This window comes from Sphaerodactylus townsendi, linkage group LG01 (assembly GCF_021028975.2).
Source record: "Sphaerodactylus townsendi isolate TG3544 linkage group LG01, MPM_Stown_v2.3, whole genome shotgun sequence".
Taxonomy (NCBI): Eukaryota; Metazoa; Chordata; class Lepidosauria; order Squamata; family Sphaerodactylidae; genus Sphaerodactylus; species Sphaerodactylus townsendi.
In genome coordinates, this window is record NC_059425.1 from 41,894,682 (window position 1) to 41,922,278 (window position 27,597).

Consider the following 27,597-nt stretch of genomic DNA (forward strand, 5'->3'; position numbering starts at 1 on the left):
TGGAAATTGGAAAACTCTGTGGCCTTGCAGGGTTGTTGTATGGATGGAATTTGAAAGGGGCTTTCGGGTTCCTATGTCAAAATCTGAAAAGTCTATATTTACTCATGATACAGATAGAATATAAATCCATCTGGAGTTAAAGAACTGTGGGTAAGCTGGGTCACTGGGAAGCAATTCTAAACAGGGTGTGGATTGTCTAAACCGGCGTTTCTGGATTACTGGCAAGTCCACCACTGCTGTAAACAGTTCGATTTCTGTGGGAGCTGTCCAGGTTCTGAAGAGAAATGTGGCCTTCTCCAGACAGCTGGAATATATGAAGAACTTGTCTTGAAGCAGTCAGACGGCCAGTCTCATCTAAGATTTTGTTTCCAACAGCAACAAATCAGATGCCTCTGGGGAGTGCTCAAGCATAGTATAAAGATAATCCTGTTGCTTGCTGCGAAAGTTTGATATTCAGACATATACTGCTTCTAAATATGGACAGTCCATCTATTCAGTTAGTTACATTTTACACCACTGTAAATTCTGCCCTTCCCCCCCCAAAACGGCAGTTTCATTAATCTACTCTTCTTCATCCTCATCTTCACAAATAACCCAGTGATCTAGGGTGAGGGCTGGGAATATTCGTTTTAGAACATAGCGCAGAGAACATGGCAGCTGCCACCCACCAGAGTCCATCTAGTCCAGCTCTGCTGCTGGTCAAGAGTGGCCCACCAGGTGCCTCCCTTTGGGAGTTCACACAGGGATAATGAAAACAATGGCCTTCTGTGGCTGCTGTTCCCGAGCACCTTGGACTGTGCTAAGGCATTTGCAATCTCCAGATCAAAGAGGAGATCAAGATTGGTAGCCATAAATCGAATTCTCCCTCCATCAAATCTGTCCAAGCCCCCTTTAAAGCTATCCAGGCTAGTGGGCCATCACCACCTCCCACTAATAGCATATTCCAAACAACTCAACCACGTTCGCTATGCAAGAAGTGTGTTCCTATTTTAACGGGTTTCTAATTCTTCCCCAGCATTTTCTGCAATGAATGCTTACCTGGTTTCTAGTGGTATATTGCATATAGAGAAAAATTTCTCTCTGTCAACATTTTCTACCCCATGCATAATTTTTATAGGACTTCACACTCATATCCCCCCCCCTCAGAGCGCCTCCTCTCCAAACTAAAAAAAAAAAAAAGAGTCCCAAGCGCTGCAGCCTTTTCCTCATAAGGGAAGGTGCTGCAGTCCCTCAATCATCCTCGTCAGCCCTTCTCTGCACTTTTTCTATCTCTTCAATATCCTTTTGAGAATGTGGCGACTAGAACTGAACACAAGTACTCCAAGTATGGTCGTGCACCTGTGCTTTATATATGGGCAGGCATGACAATGCTTGCAGTTTTATTCTCACCTCTTTCCCACTATCCCACAGCATAGAGTTTGCCTTTTCACAGCTGCCATACATTAGAGTTGACATTCCCATGGAACTATCAACCAAGACGCCCTAAATCCCTTTCCTGGTCTGTGTGACTGATAGCACTGGACCCCTGTAGCGCATGTATGTGAAGTTTGGACTCAGTCCCCATGTGCATCACTCTTTGCATTTTGCTACATTGAACTGCATTTGCCATTTCTTAGCCCACTCACCCACTTATCCAAGGTCCGCTTTGGAGCTCCCTCAACCTTTGTGGTTCTCACCACCCTACATAATTTGGTATCATCTGCAAACCTTGGCCACCACTGCCACCCACCCCTACTTCCAGGTCATTTATGAATAGGTTAAAGAGCACTGGTCCCACATGTGGATCCTTGGGGGACACCACTCCCTCACATCTCCACATTGTGAGAATTTCCCATTTACACCCACTCTTTGCTTCCTGTTTCTCAACCAGTTTTTAATCCGCTAGGAGGACTTCCCCTCTTATTCCTTCCATTTGGAGTTTTCTCAATAGTCTCTGGTGAGGAACTTTGTCAAAAGCCTTGGAAATCCAAGTAGACAATGTCCACTTGGTTCCCCCCCTTATCCACATGCCTGCTTACATCCCTCAAAGAACTCTGAAGTAAGTTTGTAAGACAGGATTTGCTCTCTGCAAAAAGCCATGCTGACTCTTTTCTCAGTAGGTCTTGCTTTTCTACATAGTTTTATAATTTTTTATCTTTAATGACAGATTCTACTAATTTACCAGGAACAGATGTCAAACCTGACTGGCCTGTAATTTCCTGGTCCCCCCTAGATCGCTTTCTTAAAAGATTGGTGTGACGATGACACATCTTGCTCCAGTCTCTGTGGGATGGAGCCTGATTTCAAGGATGTGTTGCATATTAAAGTGAGAAGATCAGCAATTTCTACAGTTTGAGCTCTTTAAGAACTCTCAAGTGAATGCAATCTGGGCCAGGGATTTGGTAACATTTAGTTTATCAATGGCTGCCAGAACTTTCCCCTTTGTCTCACTACACTATCTTTGTTAGTTCCCTCGGATTCGGGCCTCCCTAAGAAGCTTGGTTCTAGGTGCAGGAATCTTCCCCTCACCCTCCTCTTGGGTGAAGACAGATGCACAAGAATTCATTCAGCTTTTCTGCAATCTCCCTGTCATCTTTAGCACACCCTTGCTCTACCCTTTGTTTGCATCTAACTTTGGGCTCACCGGCCCCTTTGCTGGTTTCCCTGCTTTTGATGTAAATTTGAAGAACTGCTTGTTGCTGGTTTTGATGTTCACAGCCATGTGTTCCTCATAACCTTTTTGCACTCTTTACAGCTAACTTGCTTCTCTTTGCCACCATTTGTGTTCTCCTCTCTGTATTCTTTATCAGTTAAGTTGGACTTCCATTTTCTAAAAGACATCTTTTTTTTTCCCACAATTTCCTCAACGTCCCTTATTGTTGAACCATGGTGGCTTTCTTTTGGACTGGGCGCTGCCTTTCCTAACCTGCGGAACACATTCCAGCTGAGCTTTTGTGACTGTGTTTTTAAATAACCTCCAAGCATCTTGGACATTTTTGACTCTCTTGATTTTCCCTTTCAGCTTCCTGCGCACTATCCCCCTCATCTTTGAGAAATTTCCCTTTCTGAAGGCAAATGTAACTACATTAGTAGTTGTCACTTGTTCGCATGCAGAGATACTGGTCCAATGTCACACAGCAAGCATCCATAGCAGAGTGGGGATTTGAACGTAGGTCTCCCAGATCCTAGTCCAACAATGTTAACCACTACAACACATGAACTGCCATTCAACTATCATGACTGATGTAATTCTGCTAGCTTTTTAGATAGAGTAAAGGTAACCAGAGTTGTGACTGATCATTTGTCTCTTTGAACCTGAATACCTTCTCAGGATACTGTATCTCATCGCTGCTGCATTTTTGGCCTTGTTGGGGAGAGATCCACCTTTGTCATTTCTTTTTTGTAACGTGTGGAATTCCCTGACGAGTAACAATTTTGCATTGCTGCTTCAAATCTTGGCCTTTGAAAGAGGGATGCTTTGGAAGCTCAGCCCTTCTCCCCTCCACCTTCAGTCCTTATCTAGCAGTTCATCAACATTTGCTGATAAGAACGGGATTCCTGGTTTGACTATCATGGCTTATGCTCTTTCACTCTAGCTTTGCTACTTGACCCAAGATCAAGGGCCAGATACAGGCTGTGATAAATTTTTGCCTTTAGATAAACCCTTTATACTGATTGTAAGATTTTAAAAAAACAGCCAGAGGATTTGTTATAATTTCTCCACTTACCCCCATTAAAGATAGGGAACCTTTAGTATGTTGCAAATAGCCTTTAGTATCCTGTCTTCTTTCTGCTCAGGGCAGGTTAGAAAGAGTACAATTATATATCCTTAGGATACAGGATTGCACTGTAAATTTCTCTCTCTCTCTCTCTCTCTCTCTCTGTGTGTGTGTGTGTGTGTGTGTGAGTGAGAGAGAGAGAGAGAGAGAGAGAGAGAGAGAGAGAGAGAGAGAGAGAACAATGGATCAAGCCAATATTATATTGCACAGCAGCAGTGTATTGTAATGTCATTTATTCTGCTTGCTTTTTTAACACCTCTATAATAATTGTGCCAATGCTATCATTAGAAGCTAGCCCTTTTTAAAAATTAAGCAGCAGAAGCTTTTAAAGGCTTTTTAACGCTTTCATTGTAAGCCACCTGGAGTGGGTCTTAAAAAGATAACATGCACATTTTCTAAATAAATAAATAAAATACCATCCATGTGTTGGCTTATATGCACACTGTACAGACATACAGTGGAACCCTCCTCGGACGTTTTCAAGCAGTAATCCGGGTCCAAAAAAGAATCAATGAAAACTGGAAACTACTGAAAACCCGAACAACTCTTTCCATAGGAATCAATGTAAATCCAATTAATCCATTCTAGGCACTCCAAAAAACATACCAAAACCACATTTTTTGGTGAATAAACATAGTGTTTAATGCTGAAAATAGTAACAAACAAGAACACTAGGCTCAGCTTCAGAGCCAGTGGACCAATGTCACACCAGAAAGTTGTCCAAAGAGGTCTGTTTCTGACGCCTCTTTAAGATTTGTCTGAAATAAGACAGGCTGTTTGTCATTAAACATGTTGCATTACAGCCTTCTACCAACAGCTTTGTTCTGGGTGGATTTTTCCTAGCACACCCCTCTGCACCTTTACTGCAAATTGATGAAACCTCGAGGCAACCGTCGATGAAAAGCCGGTGACAAATTCTTTTTCAATTGAAAAATCAATGACAACCGAAACCGATGAAAACCGAGGGCAATGAAAACTGAGGTTCCACTGTATATACTAATGAATAATAGTGTGTGAAACCCAATGAAACACATTCCTTCTGAATAGTCATATGTGTTTTAATAATGGAGAGAAGATTGCTGGATTAGGGTCTGGAAAGCCCAGGTACAAATCTCTACTTTGCCTGGGAAGCTTGCTGGTTGATGTTGGGTCAATTGCACTCTCTCAGTCTAACCTTCTTCAAAAGGCTTTTGTGGAGAAGAGGAAAATGATGCAAACTTCTTTTAGGCTCCACTGGGGAAAAAAGGAGGTAGAAATGAAGTAAATGAGATGTAGGCGACATTTAAAGCATAGTTTGTAATTCCAAGAACTCATTTCCCAAGAATAAGGCCCAGGGAATAAACCTGGGTAGGATTTGAATAGATCTGCTTTGGTGTGTTATCTGGGTTTTCATGTTAGATTGTAACCTTGACCTATAGTTGCATTTGCGTGGTGAACTACCTAATCTCACTTGAATATTTTTTTTAAAGAGGAGTCAGGAGCTGAAAAGCATTGATCTCACGCCAGAGGTAAAACTTCCAGCACAGAGGGTAACTTTTCTCCCTCTCCCAGAAGGCCAGCACTCAGGGGCATCGAAGTAAGCTGGCAGGCAAAAGATTCAGAAGGACAGAAGGAAATACTTTTTTATTCAATGAGTAATTGGATTTTGGAATTCACTGCCAGTGAATGTAATGAGGACTACTTACAGGGATGGCTTTAAAAGGGGGTTAGACAGAAGAATGGAAGAACGGTTATTACCCATCATGACTCAAGGGAACCTCTATTTGCAAAGGCAGTAAACCTCTGAGTACCCGATATTTAGAGGCAACATCAGATGAAAGTATTGGCCCCAATGTGTGTCGGCCTTCCAGAGCAACTGACTGGCCACTGTATAAAACAGGTGGCTAGTCTAGATAACCCAGCAGCACTCTTTATGTTCAACCTGGTTGCAGCCAAAACCGCAGAGAGTGTAGTGACACCGTAGAGACTGATGGATTTATGATGGCATAAGCTGTCATGGACAAGGTTCTCCTTTATCAGATGGAGTTTCCTTATCTGCAATTTAGTTGGAGGGCAGGGCAGAAAATATTGTCAGTGCAGCAATGAACAATGCACTGATTTTGCATGTTACCTCTGGCTGACAAACTGAACATTATTAAAAATACAGGATGCCTGCCCTCTGGTCACCCTAAAGAAACTAGAGGATACAAAAAATAATTAAATGGGGTCCCTCTTTGCAGTGTCTTTTTGCAGCTTTTTGCAAGAATGCTGCCAGTATTAACGATCACATGCACATCCAGTTAGTGGTTTCAAAGTTGTCCTTTGTGCAGTCTTGAGATTTTGGGTCCCATTAGTTAGGAGGGTTTTTAAGCAATTAAAAGCAGTTTTGGCATACACAATGTGGCCATTTTAGAAAGTATTATGTTATATATGTCCCTTTTGTAAAATATGAGATGGAAATGGTAAGTAAAACCACTTTCACATTGCCAGAATAAAACAGGGGGTAGAAGTTATTATTTGATTTAGAATGGCTAGACAGGGGTAGGGAACCTGCGGCTCTCCAGATGTTCAGGAACTACAATTCCCATCAGCCTCTGTCAGCATGGCCAATTGGCCATGCTGGTAGGGGCTGATGGGAATTGTCGTTCCCGAACATCTGGAGAGCCACAGGTTCCCTACCCCTGGGCTAGAACAAAAAAAGTCAACATCAATTATGTCTGTTACTATACTGCCAAATTTTGCCAAAATACAAGAAGTGAAAAGTGTCATCTGATTTAGACTATAGCTAGAACAAAGAAAATTATATGTTAGTGGTTTAACATACCCTGTATTGTCCAGGTGTGGCACTGGAAGATTTTTGTCTATATCTGAGGGCGGCTTGTGGAATACAGAGCATGTGGGTGGGGTATTGGATGCTGACACCACTTTGCATATTCTCTTGCATTTTTAGGCCTAAGAGAAAGCATGATTCTATGGATTCTCATTTCTACACTTGGGATGAATATGTCTGGAATTTCAATTCATGATTTCTCAAGTAACCTCCTCTGACTCCTGGAGGGTCAGTGTAATTGTTAAGGAGATGAGCTATGAGCTGGGAGGGTCTTGCTACTGCCGAGATATGGTGCAAAGTACTTTGAACAGTCCAAAGTGTTCAAAAATATCATGGTGGGTTTCCTTGACAAGCAGGGATTTGAAACCAGGTCTTGCCAGCACAGGAATAACACCACACCAGATCTTCTCACTTTTTTTTTTTAAAGGCATTCTGAGATCCCCATCAGCTGGGAGTTGATGTGCCCATGTGAATATGATGTGATCTCTGCGTGTGGATGTCTACATAAGAGAATATATAAGAATTCTCTCATGGGATTTAGTCACGCCTGTACACTTCTTGATGACAGGCAACTGAAAGTGTGAATGGACTCAATTTAAAAGTGTTGGGTTTGTGGCGAAGGGATGGGAAATAGCTTTCCGAGGTGTTCAATAGGTGTCTGAAGGCGCAGCCTTACCCCTGCATATGTGCACTGACAGAGCGGGAGATCCCTCCCCCCTATGAGCAGCAGTGGCATAGTGATGAAGAGCAAGTGCATTCTAATCTGGAGAAACTGGGTTTGATTCCCCTCTCTGCCACTTGAGCTGTGGAGATTTATCTGGGAAATTCAGATTAGCCTGTACGCTCCACACACGCCAGCTGGGTAACCTTGGGCTAGTCACAGTTCTTCTGAGCTCTCTCAGCTCCACTTACCTCACAGGGTGTTTGTTGTGAGGGGGGAAGGGCAAGGAGATTGTCAGCCCCTTTGAATATCGTACAGGAGAGAAAGGGAGGATATAAATCCAACTCTTCTTCTTTTTAAACTTACCCTGGCTCAAACGTGGTGCTGCTGCTAGGCTGCAAAGGCAGAGCACCTTGGGGTGCGTGAGGGCAGCCACGCGGAGCCACACCTTCCTACTCACCTTCCCCTCCCTTTGTTTCCAGACATCCGCTGGGAGGGACCCCCTCCAAGAGTTCTGCTTTACAAGTCCCTGGCTTTAAACCACCGCCCGCCCCCCCTTTTGTGTCCCTGGCAGTCAGGTGCTCTCCAGGCTATCCAGTTTGGGTTGATCCAGGCCAATGGGGGGGAGGGGAGTAAGTTTTCTCCAGCCCAAACAGCCCGCATTTGAGAAGCCCCTCAGTCTCCCCCCCCCCTTTGAAATCTCCCTCCACCCCAGCTCAGACCTTAGGAGAGAGAGAGAGAGAGAGAGAAGGCTGGGCTTTGGGAAAAGCGTCCTGCTGGGGCGGGGGGGGGGGGGGCGGCGTTTGGCGCGCTGCGGCGAGCACCTGGCCCCGCGGAGTTAGGGCGCCGCTGGGCCGGGGCAGGCGCGCTCGCTCCCCCCCTCGGCCAGCCCTCCGCATTGCATTTGCAGCCGGGAGACTGCAGATTTGCATGGCGCTCCCGGCCGCCGCCAGCATGGCTCGCCCCACGCTCGCTCCCGCCCGCCCCCCTCGCCGCGCCGGCTCCGTGCAGACGCGTGCCATGGAGTCCCCTCGCCAAGCGCCGCTCGCCGCCTCCTGCCTGCCGCCTCTGCCGCTGCCGTCGCCGTCGCCACCGTCCTCTGCCACCGCGTCTCCTCGGTCGCCGTCGCCTCGCCGACACTAGGCAGGGAAGGCAGAGGCTCGCCGGCGGAGCTGCGCGCCTTCGGAGGGGCCGGCGCTCGCCGGATGGCTTCCCCCCAGCAGCGGCCCTTCTTTGGGAATTTGGTTCTCTTTCCCCGGCTCCTCGGCTGCGGGACCCCGGCGGGAGCTTCGCTTGCCTGGTGGATTATGGAGGAGACCCCCCAGCGCGCCGCTCGCTAGGAGAGCTCGCTTGCCCACCTGCCTGGCCGCCTGCCGCCGCGGCGTGGATGAGCACTGGAGGCTCCTCGGGGCCGTCCCGGCCGCGATCGCTCCGTGGTGCTCGGTGGCGCCTCTGACTATGTGCGGCCTCCAGAAGGGACCCGGGGCGAGGGATCGGCGCTTGGACGCAGCGCCCCAGACGCGCCGCTTAGTGCGGTGAGCCGCCGGCGCGCGTCTCCCGGGCCGAAAGTTTGCCTCGCTGGTGCCGGGCTGGGCCGGGGGACGCCGGCCATGCCCCAACGGATGAGGGAGCTCGGACGCTCCGAGGCCGTCCCGTCCCGAGGCCGCCTGGCCCTGCTTTGGATACTCCCCTTGACTCTCAGCGGCCTCCTCGGGGTGGCTTGGGGCGCGTCCAGTTTAGGGGCGCCGCACGTCCACCATTTCCAGGGCAGCAGCAGCAAGCACCCGTCAGTGCCTATCGCGATCTACAGGTCCCCGGCTTCCTTGCGAGGCGGACACGGTGGGTTGGGGAGGGGGGAGGGTCACGGGAGGGGGGCACAGCCTGGCCGACCCTTTCGACGGGTCCGGGGGGGGGGGAGCGAGTGAGGAGTCCGCCGTCCGGACAGGCGGTCTTGGCTAAAGGACAGCTCAGTTGAAGAGGAGGCGCGGGGAGCCGGGCTGGATGTGTGTGTTTGCTATGGGGTCTGGAAGAGCGTAAAGGAAGAACCCTCTTCTCTCTGGCTCGGGGAAAAAAGGGGATCGCATTGCCCTGCAGCCTAGCCTTGAGACCCCCGATGATTTAGAAGAGCTCGGGGATTTGAGCGATCCAGTGACTTGTAGGGGTCGAGCACTCCGGGGATCTGTGTATCTGTGCGTCTGATGGTGGGAGTGAGTTGCAGGAAAGGAAAGGAAAGAAAAAAAGGGAAGGGGATCGGGCAGAGAGATGGATGAAGGGCGAGGTTTGGGGGGCTTTTTTTTTGCATTCTCCGGGGTTGTCGATGGAGAAACCCATCAGTACACCTGAGGGAAGGGAAGGACACACCCCCTTTGGCAGAGGCGGAGAAAGATGAGGGACCTGCAGCCTCTGAGCATCAGATAGGCATTCTTGAAGCCCAGTTCTCTTTCCCCACCCCAAGTGTCTCCCTGGACAGAGTGGCCACCCTTTGTTGAGCCTGCAGGCGGGGGGGGGGGAGGGGGGCATAGGAGGACGTTTCCACTCCCCCCCCCCCTGAGGTTCCCTGAGGTAATGCTACCCTTTCTCCGCCAACCCCTCCTCCCTTAAGAGGGTTGGAAGGAGAGAAACAGGTAGCTCAGATTTGGAAGGCTGGGAACTCCTTTCATACATTAGTAATTAATGTTCATCATTAGGTGTTTGGGGTTGTGGGGCACATTTAGGATTTAGGGCATCTCTTCCATGGATTTCTTGTGGGGTGATTACACCTGCCTGCTGCTCTTTATGTATATGTGGGTGTGTGCGGGAGAGATGGTGGTATTGACATGGTGTGGCTAGCCAAATCCCATTGCCCCCTCAGAACCTCTTTGCAGCTGGAGAACTGTCAGGCTGAAATGGTTGTAGGAATGAGCCCCTTCTGGCCACTCCATGCTGCCTGATTCCCACCCCCACCCCTGTCGTTCCAGTTCACAGAGGTCTGCTTGCCTCCAGGAAGCTTTCCCTTCTTTAGTCGCGCAAATCTTTAGTCCAGTTCCCACCAGAGTTTTCCTCTTTTCTATAGGAATGGCCACATGAGTGTGTCTGCCTATGTTAAGATTGCCAGCCCATCCTCCTTGCCTCGCCGGCAGTCGTTCTAGTCTGCTTTAGGTTTCCCTATTGTCATTTCATCCTCCAGATGTCAGCCTATGATGAGAATTCTTTAAAGATTTCCAGTAGCGTGCAACAAAAAAAAAATGGATTCTGCTGTTGAAGAGCAAGGGGATCGGCGGCGGTGGCAGCGATATACAGGGATAGCGCTTCATTCCCTCGTGGATTCTCCTTCCCACCCCTTCTTCTTGCAGTGGCTTCTTTAGGCGGGTGATGCTTGTGCATGGCAAGTCCAAGAGATGCTGCGGAATGAAACTCTGCATGGGTATACAGTGGCTAGGCACACATGTGGGTTTGTCTTTAAAGGGAGATGGAGCAAGATACTGGCATATCTGCCATTCCCTGCTCCCTAGGGGCTGATGACCAGGTCCTTTACCGCTTGAAGTGAGATGGAGATCATTGGGTAGCAGGAACCTCTTTGCCCGTGGAGTGATCCTCTGGGAGTCCAGCCAAGTGTCATTACTGTGGCTGTTTCTTCCAATGTAGACTGAAAACACAAGGGAGTGGAAGATCCCTCGTCCCTTAGGTTTGCCCTGGGCAAATGATTGTGTGTGTGTGTGTAAGTGTATTTTCAGCAAACCATAAATAAAACTGCTGCTTTTTCATTTGTTTCACTGGCATTCTTCCCACCCCCCACCTTTAAAGTTGCTTTTTAGTGAATCTGTTCCATATTGGACTCCATGAAACTAGTTTCCCTGAACTCAGACAAGCTGGGGGGCGGGGGTGGGGGGAAGGGGCAAATTGAAGTAGTTGAACAGGGAGGGGGCATGAGCTTTTTTGTGTCCATAATACTGTACCAATGGTGGTGAAGCATCTTCTGGTGGTGGTACTTGTCCTGGTATATTGTCTCAGACTTAAATTGATTAATTAAGCCTGAGGCCGTCCAATTAGATCAAGGGGCCCCAGCCAGGAAGTTAAGCGCCCTAATTGTTGGGAGGTGACTCTAATGGACTCAGCATGTGGGAATCAGCTAGTGATGGGCTGAGAGGAAAGAGATCTAGTGTGGTTCTTTGCTGGTGCATATGACTTGTTAGCATGTGCATTTGCAGTGGTGAAGAATGGATTGTTAGAGCATTCAACCACATGCGTGCTCCTGGTTTTCTTTGCTTCTTCATTCACCAGTCCAAGTATACCAATCTGTACATTTATTCTTTATATCCACACTGAAGTGATCTCACCTGGCTGGGTAGAAATCCCAAAAGAATGTCTTGCTGTGTTTTCAGGATTTCCTTTGTGGGAAGGCTTTGGGCTTGGTTTACAGCTTCATCCTTCTTCATTTTTGCATCTTGCTATGCTTCATTTCCACTACCTTGTGGTGTCACTCATAAGCTTTGCAAGGTAGCAAAGTGATATTTGGGCAAGCAGGAGCCTCTTTGGGTAAAGTTACCCTGTTTGGGAGAGTTAGGTTTGGCTGGCTTTTTTGATAATCTGTTTTACAGTTGACAGCCCTCTGTATTTGAGAGTAAGTCCAATGAGCTCTGCAGGATCTACTGCTGAGTAAGCGTGTAGGATTGGGGCTGTGAGTCTTAGCTGTTTGCTGTAAAATAATCTGAAAAAAGTGTCTGCAGTTGCGAGAAGCATTTCAGCATAGCTGGTCAGAAAGGTTATAACAATCTTTTTTTTAATGTATGAAAGAAAAAGGGGTGCCCCGAATCCAAAATAGAAATGGAGGAGAGCAAAGAAAGCCTTTACTGAGGCCAATGCTCTGTCTCTTTTGTGTTTGGCACTTTCAGGATTCTGTATGTTCCCTAACACATATATGTACATGCGAGAAATTAAGACTTACAGCCTTATGGAGCTTCGGTTATTGCACATTTGCTTAAAAATTCATTAAGAACTTCCTGGAATAAAATCCAAAGGGGCAGATTGAAGGGAATGGGAAGCGAGCAGTCGAGGAAACCAGCTGAGCCGAGTTTCTCAGGAAACGTTTGCAATTGCATGGCCACATTGCCTTGGATTCCATTAAAGCTATGCAGGCGTTGGGAGGGGGGAAGGGGAGGGGGAACTGGGGCTGCAGCTGCTACCTTTCAGTGAGCTTTTTATTTGGGTGGAGGGGGGAGGGGCCTGGACGGGGCTTGGCAAGCTGATTTTCCAGGCTGTCTTTGGCAGAGCCCTTCACAAATACCTGTAATTAGGCTGTGTGTTTTACACTTGACAGAATGCTGAACTGCATCCTTTCTTGGCATCAAAAGCCTTTGTGTGCCACTAACTGGGGAGTTTCCTGGACTGATTGTACTGATGAATGTCATTGTCGTCCCTCAGGAAGGAGGGTTGCCGGGTGCAGGTGGTTGCTGCTGCATACAGGACGGGGAGGAATGGTTCTTTCCCCAGTAATCTGGTCTCATCCCCCACACAGACTGAACACAATTTGCTGCATTTAGGGAAACTGCCAGTCCTGTCTTTATAGAGGCCCCAGAGTCACCACTTTCCCTTTTGTGTTGGGCAGAAAACTCTGTGTGTGTGTGGGGGGGGGGGGGGGGGGAGCTAACTGCTTATGTTGGAAGGGGGGACCACAATCCGCTAATTTTCTTGTATTCTTGGAAGTTTTTCATTGCCTCCATTGTTAATATTAGTGTGAGGGCTGCAGACTCTCCGTTTCCTTTGATAAGCTCCAGCGAAGCAGATCAGTGCTGATCGTGGACACGTGGAAGACATCAGCACAGCTGCCAGAGGGTTTATTTGGGAGAGAGGCAGTCGCTTGCTCCTTCCCATGAGTGCTTAGGACCTTCCCCCACAGTGCCTCCGCTCTACTGGAACAGGAGAGGGTTGGACTCTCCTGTTCACAAGCTCTCTCTGTGTTGGTCTGCAGTAGCAGCTGAAGCAGCATTTTGTGTCCTTCTCCGACACAGATCTGGGGAAATGATACAAAATGAAGTCCCTCAATTGTATTTATTTGTGTACTTATACCATGGTTTTTTTTTTCTTCCTGGTGTGAACTCGAGTACTTTATAATGTCATTCTCCCCCTACTCAATTTTGTTCTCACAATAGCTGCTTTGTGATGTAGTCTGACACTCTTCCACTACACAGTGTTGTTTTCAGATATTGTAAAAGGGAAATGAAACATGGGCTCATGCATCTTTGTGGATCACACATCTTTTTTGGTGCTCAGTTAAAACCGCACATTACAATCCTAAGAACACCCCCCCCCCCGCACCTTTCTTCGTAAGGCTCAAGACAAATGACAGCATGTTTCAAAACCCAGTTCAGTCAGACAACCTGAGATGTCCAATAAACAATGCAATAGGACTAAGATTGTGGAATTTAAAAAATGCTAAGAAAAAACTGGACAAGGCTCGACATGCTTAGGATTGTACTGTTAAAGAAAGGCTGTGACAAATGTTTGCAAACAAGAGTATGATTATGGGTTAGCTCATCAGGGATTTGTGATTGATTGTGGCTCTACCATTTGAACACTGGGTGGCAAACCTAGGTTTGCGTCTGGGTAATATGTGAAAGGGTCCTAGGAGAGCAGCACTTCTTAAGAGATCCAAACTTATGTATCAGAAGTGAATTCCAAAAGTTATTTGGGCTTTACAAGTAAATGTATTAAAAAGTACATCAGTTTTGCCAGTGAGTTCCTCAGGCAAACTAGAGGGTGTATTTCCTCAGTAGTGTCAGGCAGATCATATATTGATTTATAAAGCTGCCTTTTGCCAGATGAGATCATTGGTCTGTCTCAGTATGGTCTGCTCCAACTGGCAGCCACGGTTTCGGACAGAGAAAGAGGGTTCCTAACACATGCTCTATAAGATCCTGTAATTGGAGTATCTAGGAGCCAATATGCAATCTTTTGTATTCCAAGCACGTGTCCTGCCACTCACCCACAGCCCATCTCCAGTTCTTCGCCATGATATGATAAGTATTTATTTGGTCATTGACCCAATCTTAGTCATGCATGATTGTTTTTCAACTTTAATCCATGTAGCTGTCCAAGGTGTGTTTACATATACAAGACAAGTGATCCTGAGTATGTCTCTTTTTCTTACCCGGGAGCCAATTTATTTTGGTATTATTTGCAAGAATTCCAGCAAACAGGAGAATTCCAGTGGGGGAGAGCGAGGCTGCCTGAAATTGCCTGATAGTCAATTAGGACCCCTTGTTGTGCCTTCTGCCTCCCTTTTCTACAGTGAAATTAGCACTGTTCACCTCTGTGGGACAGCAGTGGGCAAAGGCATATTGATGATCTTGCAAAATGTGTGGCTTGCAAAATGTGTGCTTGTTGTTGGATAGCAGGCCTCTAGGTGGCTGGAATGGATAGGAGAGTTAATTCTTCTGGAATGGGATGAAGCAGTAGACATGATACATACTTATAATAAAACAATTGTTTAGGCTAAATGGCATTCCCCTTTGATTCCATGGACTCCAAATTCCAGTTTTGAAGTCGCTTGGTCCTAAATAATTGACTCTGAAGGTATTTTTTAAAATACTGAATCCCCCCCACCCAGAAAAACCTGGAGGAACCATGCTTGCCTGATCTTATCAGATCTTGGAAGCTAAGCAGGATTGGTCCTAGCTATTCCTTGAATGAGGGACCACTGAGGAAGGCCAGGGTTGCTAGACAGAGGCAAGAGCAAACTGCTTCTGAATGTTACTTGCCTTGAAAACCCTCCAAGATCCCCATAAGTCAGGTGTGACTTAACAGCATTTTCCACAACCACTTCCCTTCCCCAGTGGGGTACCAAAGCATCTTCAGTTATTCTCCCTTCCATTTTATTCTGACAACTACAAAACGGTTAGATGGGTAGGATGAAAGTGTGTGACTGGCCCAAGCCCATCCATTTCAGAGTAAGGATTTTAATCTAGTATGACTGACCACTATACGATTGGAGGCATCCTGGCTGCATCGTTCATTTGTTAGCTGAGCCTGGATTAACCATGACCTGAAAATTGGTAGAACAAAATGGAAGAATTACTCTTGGACTGACCTCAACTGAAACATGGAATTATTTATTCTTTTATTTATATAGAATATTAGTATTCCACCTTCCCACCACATTTAGAATACCTGAGCCCCCAGAAGAGGCTTTGTTAGCAGACCTTTTTGGAACACTTTATAAATTTCAGTGCAGACTTTGGGTAGGGTAGGGATGGACTTTCTGGACTTTGGGAAGAGTCATTCCCTCTCCTCCATCATCACAATGTTTGGATTGCTGGGACATCAATAAAGGTCTGTAGAATCATCAGCTTGAATAGATATTATTAGGCCTTGGACCAAGGCTAGCAAGAGGGTGGTCCCCACTATGAAAATATTAAGGGCTGCTGGGGTATCCCTGGGCTGTATGTTGGAATCCTTCCCTTTCATAGTATGGGAGTTGATTTTGCACGTTGTTTGTTTGGATCTTTAAATGAGGCCACCTGTGACAGATGTCCATTAGTTTCATAAACATCGCAAAGTAGTAAGGTGGCCAACAAACTGGAGGAAAATATGTTGTTCTTCTAGTAGAGGTTTAATGTGTAGAAATGGGCGGTTGAAGTTTTGTGTGACCCAGAGGTGAGTAACATCACCTGACAAATAAAATCCCACTAAGTCTTTAATAAAAGAACCCATCATTTTTCTGCAGGCTTGCTGGTAACCCTACAGTGGATGGGGATTCCACAGGTCTTTTTGAAAACCTGTTTCATTTTCCCTGCGCCCATAAGTGGGTTCATTAGTTTACTTTCAGCCACTCTTACATCCCCTAACTTTTACAACCATCTCATGCTTTAGCTGTGAACAACTGCTGTAGTGCACTGAGAGTGCATTATCAATCAATGCTTGAAAACAGTTTTAGCCTTTTCTTGTTCTATTCGGAAACTCACTTCCACTAGAAGTCATGATGGCAGGCAGATTGATGTAGTTTTCAGAAAGGTCAAGACAAATGCATGCCCTGTCAAGGCCTGCTAGCCTTAGAACTCCCATATTCAGATGCAGCACAATTCAGAGGTCAGGAACACTTTGGGCTGTTCAAGCCCAGCTTTTCTTGGTCACTTCTAGAGACAGGGTGGTGAACTAAATAGACCCTTGGTAAAGCAGTGTCTTCTTGCATGGTAGCTCACCCACAGATTTCTGTGTTTTTTCCAGAGGGCCCTTTGTAGATTGCACTATGAAATTGACCAAATTGGACATTTTGCTGCGGTTGGGCAAGAACTGCATAGAAGTGGTCTGGATTCTGGGCAAGCCAGTTCTTTGAGCTCCTGGGCAATAAAGACAAGATTAAAAAGGCTTGAAGTGGCTTCTGTATGAATCCTGACAATGGAGCGTATAAGTGGAAGATCACTTTTGCCAGTCTGTAGAGCTAAGCTGGGGCGTCAGGTGGGCACGTCATGACTGGATGCCCTGAAGTTCTGTCATTGATCTGGCTTGTACAGCAGCCTGTGAACCAATGACCGGTGACTTCAAGCAGCACTTGTCAGAAGCAATTGCTACAGGCATCTGTCAGGAGCCAGTACGGAGGGGCCTTCTTGCAGGTGCCTCTTGCCAGCAGCTCTGACCATTGCTGCTATAGTCACATAGTTGTATTAGCAAAACACTGCATTTTGCAGAGACATGCTGGTCAGCATTACATGCTTCAGGATGGTGCTGGAAGGGCCTCTCATTGCATGGATTGCCCACATTATGATATCTCCGCTACACCTGCCTAGCAGCATTGCTGTGGGCTGCTTCATTCTGCTCTTGTTGCTTTGACAGCTGCTTGAACTTACTGGCAGCTTTGTGGACAAGAGGATTAGGATTGGTAAACCTGAAATATTATCTTTGTACTGATGTTATGGGAAAAATGAGATCTAAATGAGGCTGGTGGGGAAAAGTGGGGAATCTGTTGCTACAAACAGCATTATTGTAATGACCTATAGCATTAAATAAGGATGCTGTAGGAGGAAGTTTTTCATTATGCTGACTAAGAAGAAGTTTACAAAGCTACTTATTTCTCTGAGCATGTGTGTACGTTTCTGAAACGGGGCTAATAGAGCTGGTAGTTTTGCCTTTACCATCAATGGCCGACCTGTGGCATGAACGCCAGGGGTGGGAGAGAGTGGCTTCATGGGTTCAGGTGTACTTTGGTGTCAGAGCCTGCATCTTGTGCACTGCTTGCTAGTGGTCAAGTGAAAACCATCCTTCATTGGGAATGGCCAGGGTCTTGGATAAAAGTTGCAGTTCTGCAAACTCTGAAAGAACCGATTTCAAGAGAAGTTCTTCCTCTATTGCTGGCTTTCTTGGCAACCAATTTCCTTCCTATCCTATTTTTGTCATACTTTGCTATTGCCTTCCTCTGAAAAGTCTTCCTTGTTGTGCTTCCATCAAAGTACCAACCCTGCTCTTGCCTGACAAATATTGGGATAGAAACCCTCAATTTCCCAGAATTCACATCTGCAGTGTGGGATCTAAGAATGCTCAGAAGGCTCTGCTTCAGCCAATCAGGCACTCAAGAAGGCCCCAGTATTTGCATGCCTGCTTTGCCTGGAATTTTCCATCCTCTGTTGTGCATCCTGATCAACTTGGGAAAGTGTGGGGATGGTGGAATGACATGAGTGCTTATGAGTTGAACCGATTCTCGAAAGGCCCATAAATTCCTGAGGCAGTTCATTTCTGACACATACTTTGTCTCCATTGCAGATGTTCTTCTCCATCACTCCCCTGCTCTATGTAGCCTAATCCTCATAGACATAATAAGCAAAAGTCTGGGTTCTACCACTTCAGACTGCAGGTGGAAACCCCTATGATAGAAAGCTACTCCAAGCAGAAGGGAAATTAACATATATGAGAAATTCATGTCAGTCTAGTTTAAACTGTCCCTGACATATTTTTTTCATATGTAAAGAGAGTATTTTATATGAATTTGGTATGGATTTTCCCCACCTGTAGTCAAAATCAAACCAAAGAACCTTTATTGGCATAACAATATTGCAGTATTATATACACAAGTCCACCCACCTGCAGTCTGAGATGGTACAACTCAGCCAACAGCTGTGTTTTCTTTAATCACCTCAGTGAGAGCTTTTCCTGGCTCAGTATACATGATCACACCATATCTGTGTCCACATGTGCTGTAGTGGCATTATTCTGTAGTTCAGAGACTAGTCAAAAATGTTGCCTATACTGATTTTCCTTCTTAAACCTGGATCGTTACATATAAGAAACTGTCCTATACTTACGCTTTGTCTTCTGAGGTCAACCCTGCCTAGCAGGGTCCCCAGTGTCTCTGGCAGAGGTCTTTCACATCACCTACTGTCTGATTATTGTAACTGGAAACGCCAAGAAACCTGGGACCTTTCACATACCAAGCTCTACCACTGCACCTCAGCCATAATGCAGATCTCTCTAGGGAAATTAAACACTTCTCAATCCTCTGGGCTGGTAGACTGATTGGGAATTCTGAACTAAAGTGGGTTCTGGTTCTGGAGTGTTCACCAACTGATCAGTTAGAAAAAGGACTAGTAAACAAAACATTTTCCATTGTTCATGTTAAACGGACGGCATGATAGGCTATGATAAAGTTTGTGTTATGATTTTTTCCCAGTGTTTCCTGCCAATGTACCCAGCTCACTGAGCTGATATTTTTGGGTGGCTCCAGATCTGCTTTCAGCATGTCATTATCTTCTTCCATTAATTCACTTTATGAGTGCTCAGACAGACTCCTTGATTAAGGAGCATCCCTGCAGAATTGGAGAAGTTCTTCTGGCATCTGGATCATAACTTACAGCCATTCTCCAAATGTGACTTTTTAAGTCATCCACATTTTATGTTGCCTTTCAAAAAAAATTTCCATTCTGCTGTATCAGTCATTTTTCATGTCTACTGCCAAAAGTATTAACATAAGTTGGAATAAAATGAATAATAAAGCAATCTCAGTCAGCAAAGTGGTTAATTGGATGTGCCGTTAAATATGCGTACGCGGTAGTGGGGGGCTTCTCTGCTGCGTGTCCTTCTGACAACAGTGGCTTGTCTTTGGAGAGGCGAGTTGCCTTTGATGCTGCCACAGAGGGGCTCTGATAGTGTAATCAAAAGTGGAACACGCTTGATGGATTCCTGATAAACATCTTTATACAAGCCCTACCACCTTCATAGACTCCCAGGCTATTGATTGACTGTGGTGCCTTTGCTGGAGCCGAATAAATAACAACAACCCATCGTCACTTATCAGTAACAGTGCTGGGCTCAGTCTGTGGTCTTCATGTATTTCCTTTTTTTCGAAAAAAGATAGCATCTCTGAAGCATGTGTTATTGTTTTTTAATCAAGAACTACTCTGCCAGCGTTAAGAAAAGAAATTAATTTAGCATACAAAGCCATGGGTGACCTGCTGATTCATTTTGAAGGGGGGAAGAAAGATCTATGTATTGTTTTTCATAGATAGCAAGCATACAATTTGGATGTTAACAGATGTAGTCAGTGCAGTATGACACCAATGGAACAATTTCATTTCCACATTGCTACCCACACTATATGAGGCATTCAAGACTTTTTGAAGCCATCAGAATAAGGATACCATCACACACTGAGGAGTTAAGACATTTAATCCACCCCATCTTCTGCCTCGCCCTTCAATCAGAACTTCTGTACTGGCATAACTTAATGGTGATCCTAACATTGAAAGTTTTTAGCTCAAAGGAGGGAAAGAGTGGAGCTGTACCTTCCATTTTCAGAAGCACTTGTGTCTCTTGTGACAAGAAGGCAGAAGGGGGGGGAGGCATGAATAAGAATCCGTTATATTCTCTATCATGTTTATGGGGTTGCTTGTGGTATCAGTGTGTCTCAGTGTATCAGTATTTGTTGTTAGTTTTAAATGGTTTTAATGAATAGTTTTAATCTGATTTGTATGATTTTATGCTGGGCATGTTTTAGTGCCATAGATTAATAATTTTACAGATTCAGATATTTGATGTTGATATTTTATATCTTGTTTATTGAAACATAATTAATCTGTAAATTGTATTATATGTATTGGAAGCCGCTCTGAGCATTCTTTGGTGAGGAGAGCGAGATATTAAAATGAATAAATCAAACAATCAGGTGATCATGTTGGAAGGAGCGGGGTGCAAGTGGGGTGCACAGCGTACAGTGACAGGCAGAGATGGGCAGCGTACAGTGACAGCGTACAGTGACAGCGTACAGTGACAGGCAGAGATGGACAGGTACTTTCTGTCCAGGGCCTCTCAAAACTTGGAAACCCCCCCCCCCCAGTTTTTTCCTCTCTGCCTGGACATGATTTATAGCGGTTATAATTACAAGGGGTACACTGGCATGCTGTCCTAAGGACACTTTGCAGGGAATAAGCCTCATTTAATGAAATGGAACTTACATCTAAGTGGATCTTGATTATAAAGTATGAGAGAAGTAGCCATTATTTTAGAAGTTATTTGTAGGGTACAACTTCCCTTTAATCATGAAGACAGATAATCAGATAGTTGCACCTTATACTGGATCAATCCATTAGTAGATTGTCTGCTGTGATGGTGGATTTCCAGGGTTAAAGCAAGAGGAAGGTCTTTTAAGTGATAGTTGCCAGAAAACTGAATTTAGGAACTTTGGTAATCCAACCATGTGCTCTGCCACTAAGCCATGGGTCATCCCCAATGGAAGGTGGCTAGAGGAGGGTTTTGCATCCCGTGGTATACATACATATACTTTTGCGCCTTCTCTTCTTTGTGACTGTGATGGAAATTATAATAGTAAAAACATATTAACCAGGGAAAAGGAGATGAGTGTAGCTACCAAGAGTAGCGATCCCTCTTCCAAACTGTCATAATTTTGGAGAGGGGAACTATCATATTTCTCCAGCCTAAAAATTAGTCAGTCTGTCAGGCAGAGATTAAATGGGACAGCACCAAAAGGAGTTGGTTTACAGCCTGCCTGAACAGCTTGCCTCTTTCTAACATTTAACCTGAGCTGCAAGGGAACAGCATGCAACTGGTGGACTGCTTGTCTTCTCTTCCAGGTCGTGTCTCAAGCACACGTCTTTGTAACATGCAACTCATGCTGATAGCAAATGTTACTGTCGTCTCTGAGATAAAAGCAGGTTAGCTCCTCCTATGGCACTGTGTTTCCCAGCGGTAACACTGCATTACACAAAGTGAATGGAGCAAAAATGGTCAGAGCTCCACTAATGTATGATTATGTACCGGGCAATTTGAAGCAGGAGCCTGCAATAACATAATTTGTTGCATGAAATCCAGGACTGTCTGCATCCTTTAGCCTGTCTTTCCTGTCAGTTTTAAAAATACCTTTTTTAAAAAAAACAAGCCACATAAAAAGAAGGGCCTGAAACGCAAATTCCTAATACCTCAGCATCAGAATATTCCAGCTCAAATTCACTGCACATTCTAAATAATTTTTTAAACATTCTTTTTTCAAACTTGTTGAACTTTTGGCCATGTAATAGACAGATTTTTCCTTCAGAGCATTCAAGACAGTATCCATGGTTCACCCTGTCCCATTTTATCCCCTCAACAACCCTGTAAAGTAGGCCAGAACAAGAGGAGGTATCTGGCCCAACTTTATCTACAGTGCCATCCTAACCAGAGTTAACACCTTTCTAAGAAGGATGTAACTCTATTTAGGACAGAACTATCAGCCACTTTCACAGCTTAATATGGTTTTGAGCCCAGGTTTGCTAGGTCCAGACTAGCAGAGCAAAATCTGAACAAACCATCCTCCTTTCTAGTTCTTGGGAAGGGAGTGGTGGTGCTTGTAAAATTGCTATTGGATATGCTCCATATGCAGCTATTGTTCTGTTGCTCTGTCTTAACAACTTGGCAGTTTAAGTCATGGCAGATCTGTGAAGGCAAGGAAGGTTGCCCATGGCGAGGAGGGAGGGATGGCACTATTCCCTCTTTTCCTCTCCTATTCCAGGTACTCTGAGGAGAATTTCATTTCCCCATCAACTCCTGTGAGGTGAATCAGGCTGAAAGAAATGACTAACCTAGAAGCATCCAGTGAATCTTTCATGTTTAAGATACTGTCCCCTGCCACACTTTTGTAGCAGTTACATTAGAGTTCCACTTGTGTTTGCTGCATGTCATGAGTGAGAAAGACAGGTATGGGTTTGGTTCCCATGGGTGAAAGGCCCCCAAGTGTGTGGCCCGAGGCACAAGTCTCTTTGTTCACACTTCATGCATTTGTTACAGCAAACACAGGTGTATTGTGTCCAACTTTATTGCCCCAAAGCAGTATGAGTTTGCCACATTCTAGGTTGGTTCCCCTGCAAAGCCTGCAGCCGACCCTTCAGTCCCCTCCACAAGCCCCAGCTAAGCATACATTCAAACTCTGTTGCAGTGCCTGGATACTGACTACCACTCTATTCAGAGTCCAGGTGATGACTGTGGAGATTGTGTGGGATAGGAGGAACCTGGAAAGGGGCAAGAGGTGTTTTGAAATTCTGGGAGGTATGCAAAGTAGGGGGTGCCATTGCAATTTCCAGTCCTTATTTAAGTACGTTGAGTCCTCCTGGCTCCAGGGTATACTGATGGCTGAATAAGCTCAATCTCTTGTTATGAGATGGTTCTACATATATATAAGCCATTATTAGGCATAGAATCCATATAACAGCCAACATTGTCCAAACAAGTATCCCATACATGAGAACCATCGCAGGTAATCATTTCAAAGTTTCTATAAGGAACCTAGCTACAAAAGTTAAAATCTCGGAGGCAGAATTGTTTAATAGAAACGTAATCTTCCCCACAGTAGAGTATTCATTAAAGATTTCAGGACAAAGAGCAAAAAGTCTGGTCCCAGATCCCTTGTATTTGGGGCAGTCGAGCAATATATGTTCCATGGTTTGTATTGCTTTGATACAATGGGGACATTTCCGCTCTTGCAGGTCGATTTTTCGGAACCTTCCTTGTAGCATAGAGCAAGGGAAGGAGTTACATCGAGCCCTAGTGATTATCAAGATGGTTCTACCTTACTGTGTCTCCTAACAAGCTGCCACACAGTGCCCTGACCAACCTTTCCATCCCTCTTTACAACTTGGGGAGTATTTGCCTTGAAACAAAGATATTTTTTGGACAGGGGAGGGAGGAGATGCAGAGATTACCCCAGATGCCAATAAAATATCCAGTTGTTAATATTTTCTGCAGCTGTTTTCTGCCTTACTTGAAAATGAGTGTTTAGGGCGGCTCTGAATATTTGGGCCTTGTGAAATACACTGGCTTGGATCCTATGACATAGTTTTCCTTTTGCTTCTCTCCAACTGTTGAAGGGGCTTTCTACCACAGCGGCACTGATTGCCTGCGCTGCTACCATTTCCACATGTGAGAAATAAGTATTTTTCAAGGAGAATTTATGCACACAAGCTCCAGTGCCAGAGGAAGTCTTGGCAGCAGCTGGACAGCAGTCACAATATCAAAGTCAATATCTGTTACCATCATGTACATTTTCTTTCCTCTTGTGGAACATTATCTGCCCCAAAATACACCAGAATTTGGCTTGTGTGTGTGCAATTACACCAGACTACGCTGTGTTCCCATATTTCTTTTCACCTGACAACCATGGGTTTAATCTCTACAAATGCTCCAGACTCATCCCACTCTGATCTTGCATTCTGGATCTTTAATGAAAGTGCCTTCATGGAAATACGAATCCTAGGGCTTTGTAATTCTTCTGGGGGGAAGAATTAGGACTAATAAAAGGAAACACTTCTTCACGCAACGTGTGATTGGTGTTTAGAATATGCTGCCACAGGAGGTGGTGATGGCCACTAACCTGGATAGCTTTAAAAGGGGCTTGGACAGATTTATGGAGGAGAAATCAATTTATGGCTACCAATCTTGATCCTCTTTGATCTGAGATTGCAAATGCCTTAACAGTCCAGGTGCTCGGGAGCAACAGCTGCAGAAGGCCATTGCTTTCACATCCTGCATGTGAGCTCCCAAAGGCACCTGGTGGGCCACTGCGAGTAGAAGAGAGCTGGACTAGATGGACTCTGGTCTGATCCAGCTGGCTTGTTCTTATGTTCTTATGTAACATTCCTTGTTCTTTTTCTCTCAACACACTCCTTCCTGTAACGAAGAAGCTCTGCTGGTTTGACCCCTTGCTTTCAAAATGGTAATTTCCAAAATATAATGGGAACAGCTGTTGGGATTATACTTTATGTAAAGTACTAGGGTGAAACAACCCCCCCCCCTTCTCAGGCAAACTATCATTCACCTACAACTGAAGCCAGGGTGCACTTTATGGTGTTGATTTCAATTCCTGTAATAACCTTCTTTGTATTCTTTATCATTGGCCCATAAAGTCAGTTCCTGTTTGCTCAGCACAATTCTGACATCTTTAACTGCTGACACCTGACATAACCAGCCCCAGTAAAACATGCTTGATGGCAGCTGAACGGCTGCCCACCCCTGCGAGGAAGGACTTCTTAAAGAGAGGATCATAATAAAATCTGGTTTGCAGTTAAAATTTAAAAGTCAGATTTAACTTTTTAGTGCATGGAGCATTGTAATGGGAGAGGAGCAGAGTGCAAAGAACCAGACGGTCGAAGGCATAGATCAGAGAGCTGTTGTCATGTTAACAGGAACAAAAATGTTTAAATCCTTGTAAATGTTTACTTCTTCTGGTTGGTTTTAATTTTGTAGCTTCATTTATCTAATTTTAAAGGGCCAGTTTTCTTTAACTGCTCAGGTTATTTACTTGGGAAGCTTTGTTCAGAAAGGCTGCTGCTCAGAACGGAACCTTTCAATGGAGCATAGCACATTGGTCAAGCATTCTTTATTTTTGTATTCATCTCAACTCCTTTTCTACCTCTATTACTCATCTCAGCATGGCTTAAATGGTTCTTCCTCCATTTTATCCTCACAATAACCTTATGAGGAAGGTTAAACTGAGTGTTACTTGTCTACAGTGCTGTGCTAAGCAGGTCTATACAGAATCCTACTCAAGTCTTGTCAGTATGGTTTACTCTCAAGCAAGAATTCTTAAGATTACACTGCTGATGAAGGCTCAAATGTAATGTAGGACATTCATACTGGCAACTCTTAAAGCCTCAGTTTGTCTTGAGGTCAGTGTGCAGGTGAGAAAATGTTTAACCCTTTGACCTCTGCTTTGTTTTGATAATCAAAGCTGACTTCCATGCTGTTCTGCTAGTTTTTTAAAGGACAAATGTGTTTTTAACACATTGCAACATGTATTATTCCCTGTTTAAAATGCTAATAGCAAACCAGGGAGTCTGGTCTCCATTACTGAAATGAATTGAAGGTTGAAGGTTTAAATCTGTCTCTCCCTCCGCTCTCCCAAAACAAATTGAGCCTGTGCAAACCCTGCTATTTACATTTTATAAATTGGTGAAGTGTAATCTTTGATACATCTATTTTTGCTTTCATAGATGGGTGGGGATTTGAACCTGAGCCTTATAGTCCTTAGTCCAAGAATATAACCACTACACAGTATGTGGTCTGTATACCACTCTCTTGAGACTGCCCTGTTCATTTCAGTGTTTGGGGATGGGGGAGAGAGCTTTGTGTTTACAAAGGTATAGAGTCAAGGAGCGTCCCCCTGCTTCCATGAATTCTGAATAGCATTTGTTAGCATGGAGTTCAAGCCAAAAGGCAGGTAGACAGCTGTATTGTAGCTGGACTGGACATGCTGTTTAGTGCTAGAACTATAAAACTGTTGAGAGCCAGGTCTACCGGTGGCATTAGTGGTGATGTGCAAAAGACGTTTAGCTCATCTATCTACTAAGGGCTGCAGGCATCACTTTCATGTTCTTCAGTGTGATATCAAAACTGTTTGCCTGGCTGGAACAGGATATTCATGCAGCCGGCCCTTTGGGCTGAGCCCCCCCCCCTCCTCCTAGTGTGTGTGTTCCTTAGCTTAATACTGTGAGTCTGCGTATGTAGCAGAGATTCCCTCCTCTGGCAGTTTTTCTTTGTCTTTGTAAAAGCAATTCACACCTCCTCCATAGTTTACTAACTAATAGGAGGGTACTCAAATGTCTGTATTTTATAAATACTGCTAATTTATGTTGCATGCTTAATTTGATCTCAGGTGGTATGCGGAGTAATTGCCTTTCTCCTCTTCCCATTTTTTAAAGCAAAAGTGTAGGGTTTTTTTCCCCCATTGATGGAAATCCCAGCAAAAGATTGTGTTTGATGTAGGAAGGAGTTGAGTTACGTATGCAAATAATAGCTTGTCTGTGATGTGGCTTTTGTCTCCTCTAGTACCAATTCATTGCTAGTCTATAATTAGGAAGAAAGAAGAGAAAGAACAGTCAGCAGAGCCAAGTAATACCCTGTATGAATTTCAGATATGATCACAAACAGTACTTTGTAAATGTAGTGTTTTCAGCATGGATAGATATTAGCCTTTTTCAGATAATCAAGATAGGCGTAGTGAATATGCATGTGTTGGGGGAGGGGGAAGTAACAGCAGGGGCTGCCATGATATGCTGTGTTCCCAATCCACCTGTGTTCACTAGATTGTGCATTTCTTTTCATAACTTCTCCATGCATGCCCTAAAAGTTGGGGAGGGAGGGAGGAAAGGTGGAAGAAGCTGGTTTGCATCAGGCTTCCCCTTGCTTCCAACTGCTGAAACATTTATATGAAAATGTGCGCAAAATGTTGGGTTGGATCCTGCAAAGCATTTCCACATGTGCAACAGGCTTTGCTCAAGAGGAAGCACTGGAAGTAAACCTTCTGGGCTGCTTGTTCCAGCATAAAATGATCAGATACTTTTCTGGATGTACAAGACATAGCACAACATGCTGGGTCTGTACTGCACTGAAGTTCTGTGAGTTGGGCTATACCATATTCTGTTGCTTGTGCTAGTAGAACAGTGGTGAGTACATTTTTCTTTCTGCTCAAGCTTTAATATTGTTATCAATGTCTTGAATGATGGAATAGAGAGCATGTTAATCAAATTTGCAGATTGCACCAAATTAGTGAGCATTTTTATTTATTTTACACATGTAAATAGCACTTACACAGAAAGATAAAGAAAAGATCCCAATCTAGTTCCCCCTCCCCACATATAATAATGCTAAATGAAAAGGAAAAAACCACACACACGTACAAACACCTACACATATATATGGTGACTTCCAGCTACCTCACTAAGGAACCAAGCATAAATCTAACTCTGTGCTCATAATTAATATCTACATTTTTTCACTTTTAGTCCTTCTTATAAAGTTATCTTAATCTAACACGCTGTTGCTATTTAAGTCTCGAATCCTGCCATTGTTTTTCTGTTTGTATATGTTTTCAATAAGTAGTCCGCAAAGGATTTCCAGTCTTTCAGAAAATCGTCTGTATTCTT

At 44.8% G+C, this 27,597-nt stretch overlaps 1 protein-coding gene across 34 annotated transcripts in view; it reads left to right on the plus strand.

Annotated features, from left to right (window-relative positions):
• The window catches only part of NRXN1 (neurexin 1), a 1,129,265-nt gene that overhangs the window by 714,103 nt on the left and 387,565 nt on the right, over positions 1-27,597 (plus strand). Inside the window, exon 1 of one of the 34 annotated variants that reach the window (XM_048519154.1) lies at positions 8,224-9,067. The exons of 31 other annotated variants lie outside the window; for them this stretch is intronic. In XM_048519154.1, coding sequence (XP_048375111.1) covers positions 8,839-9,067 — 229 coding nt within the window. In that variant the 5' untranslated portion in view covers positions 8,224-8,838. Of the gene's footprint in view, positions 1-8,223; positions 9,068-27,597 lie in introns of those variants that run through there. 2 more of the 34 variants (XM_048519146.1, XM_048519163.1) reach the window with 2 other exon arrangements.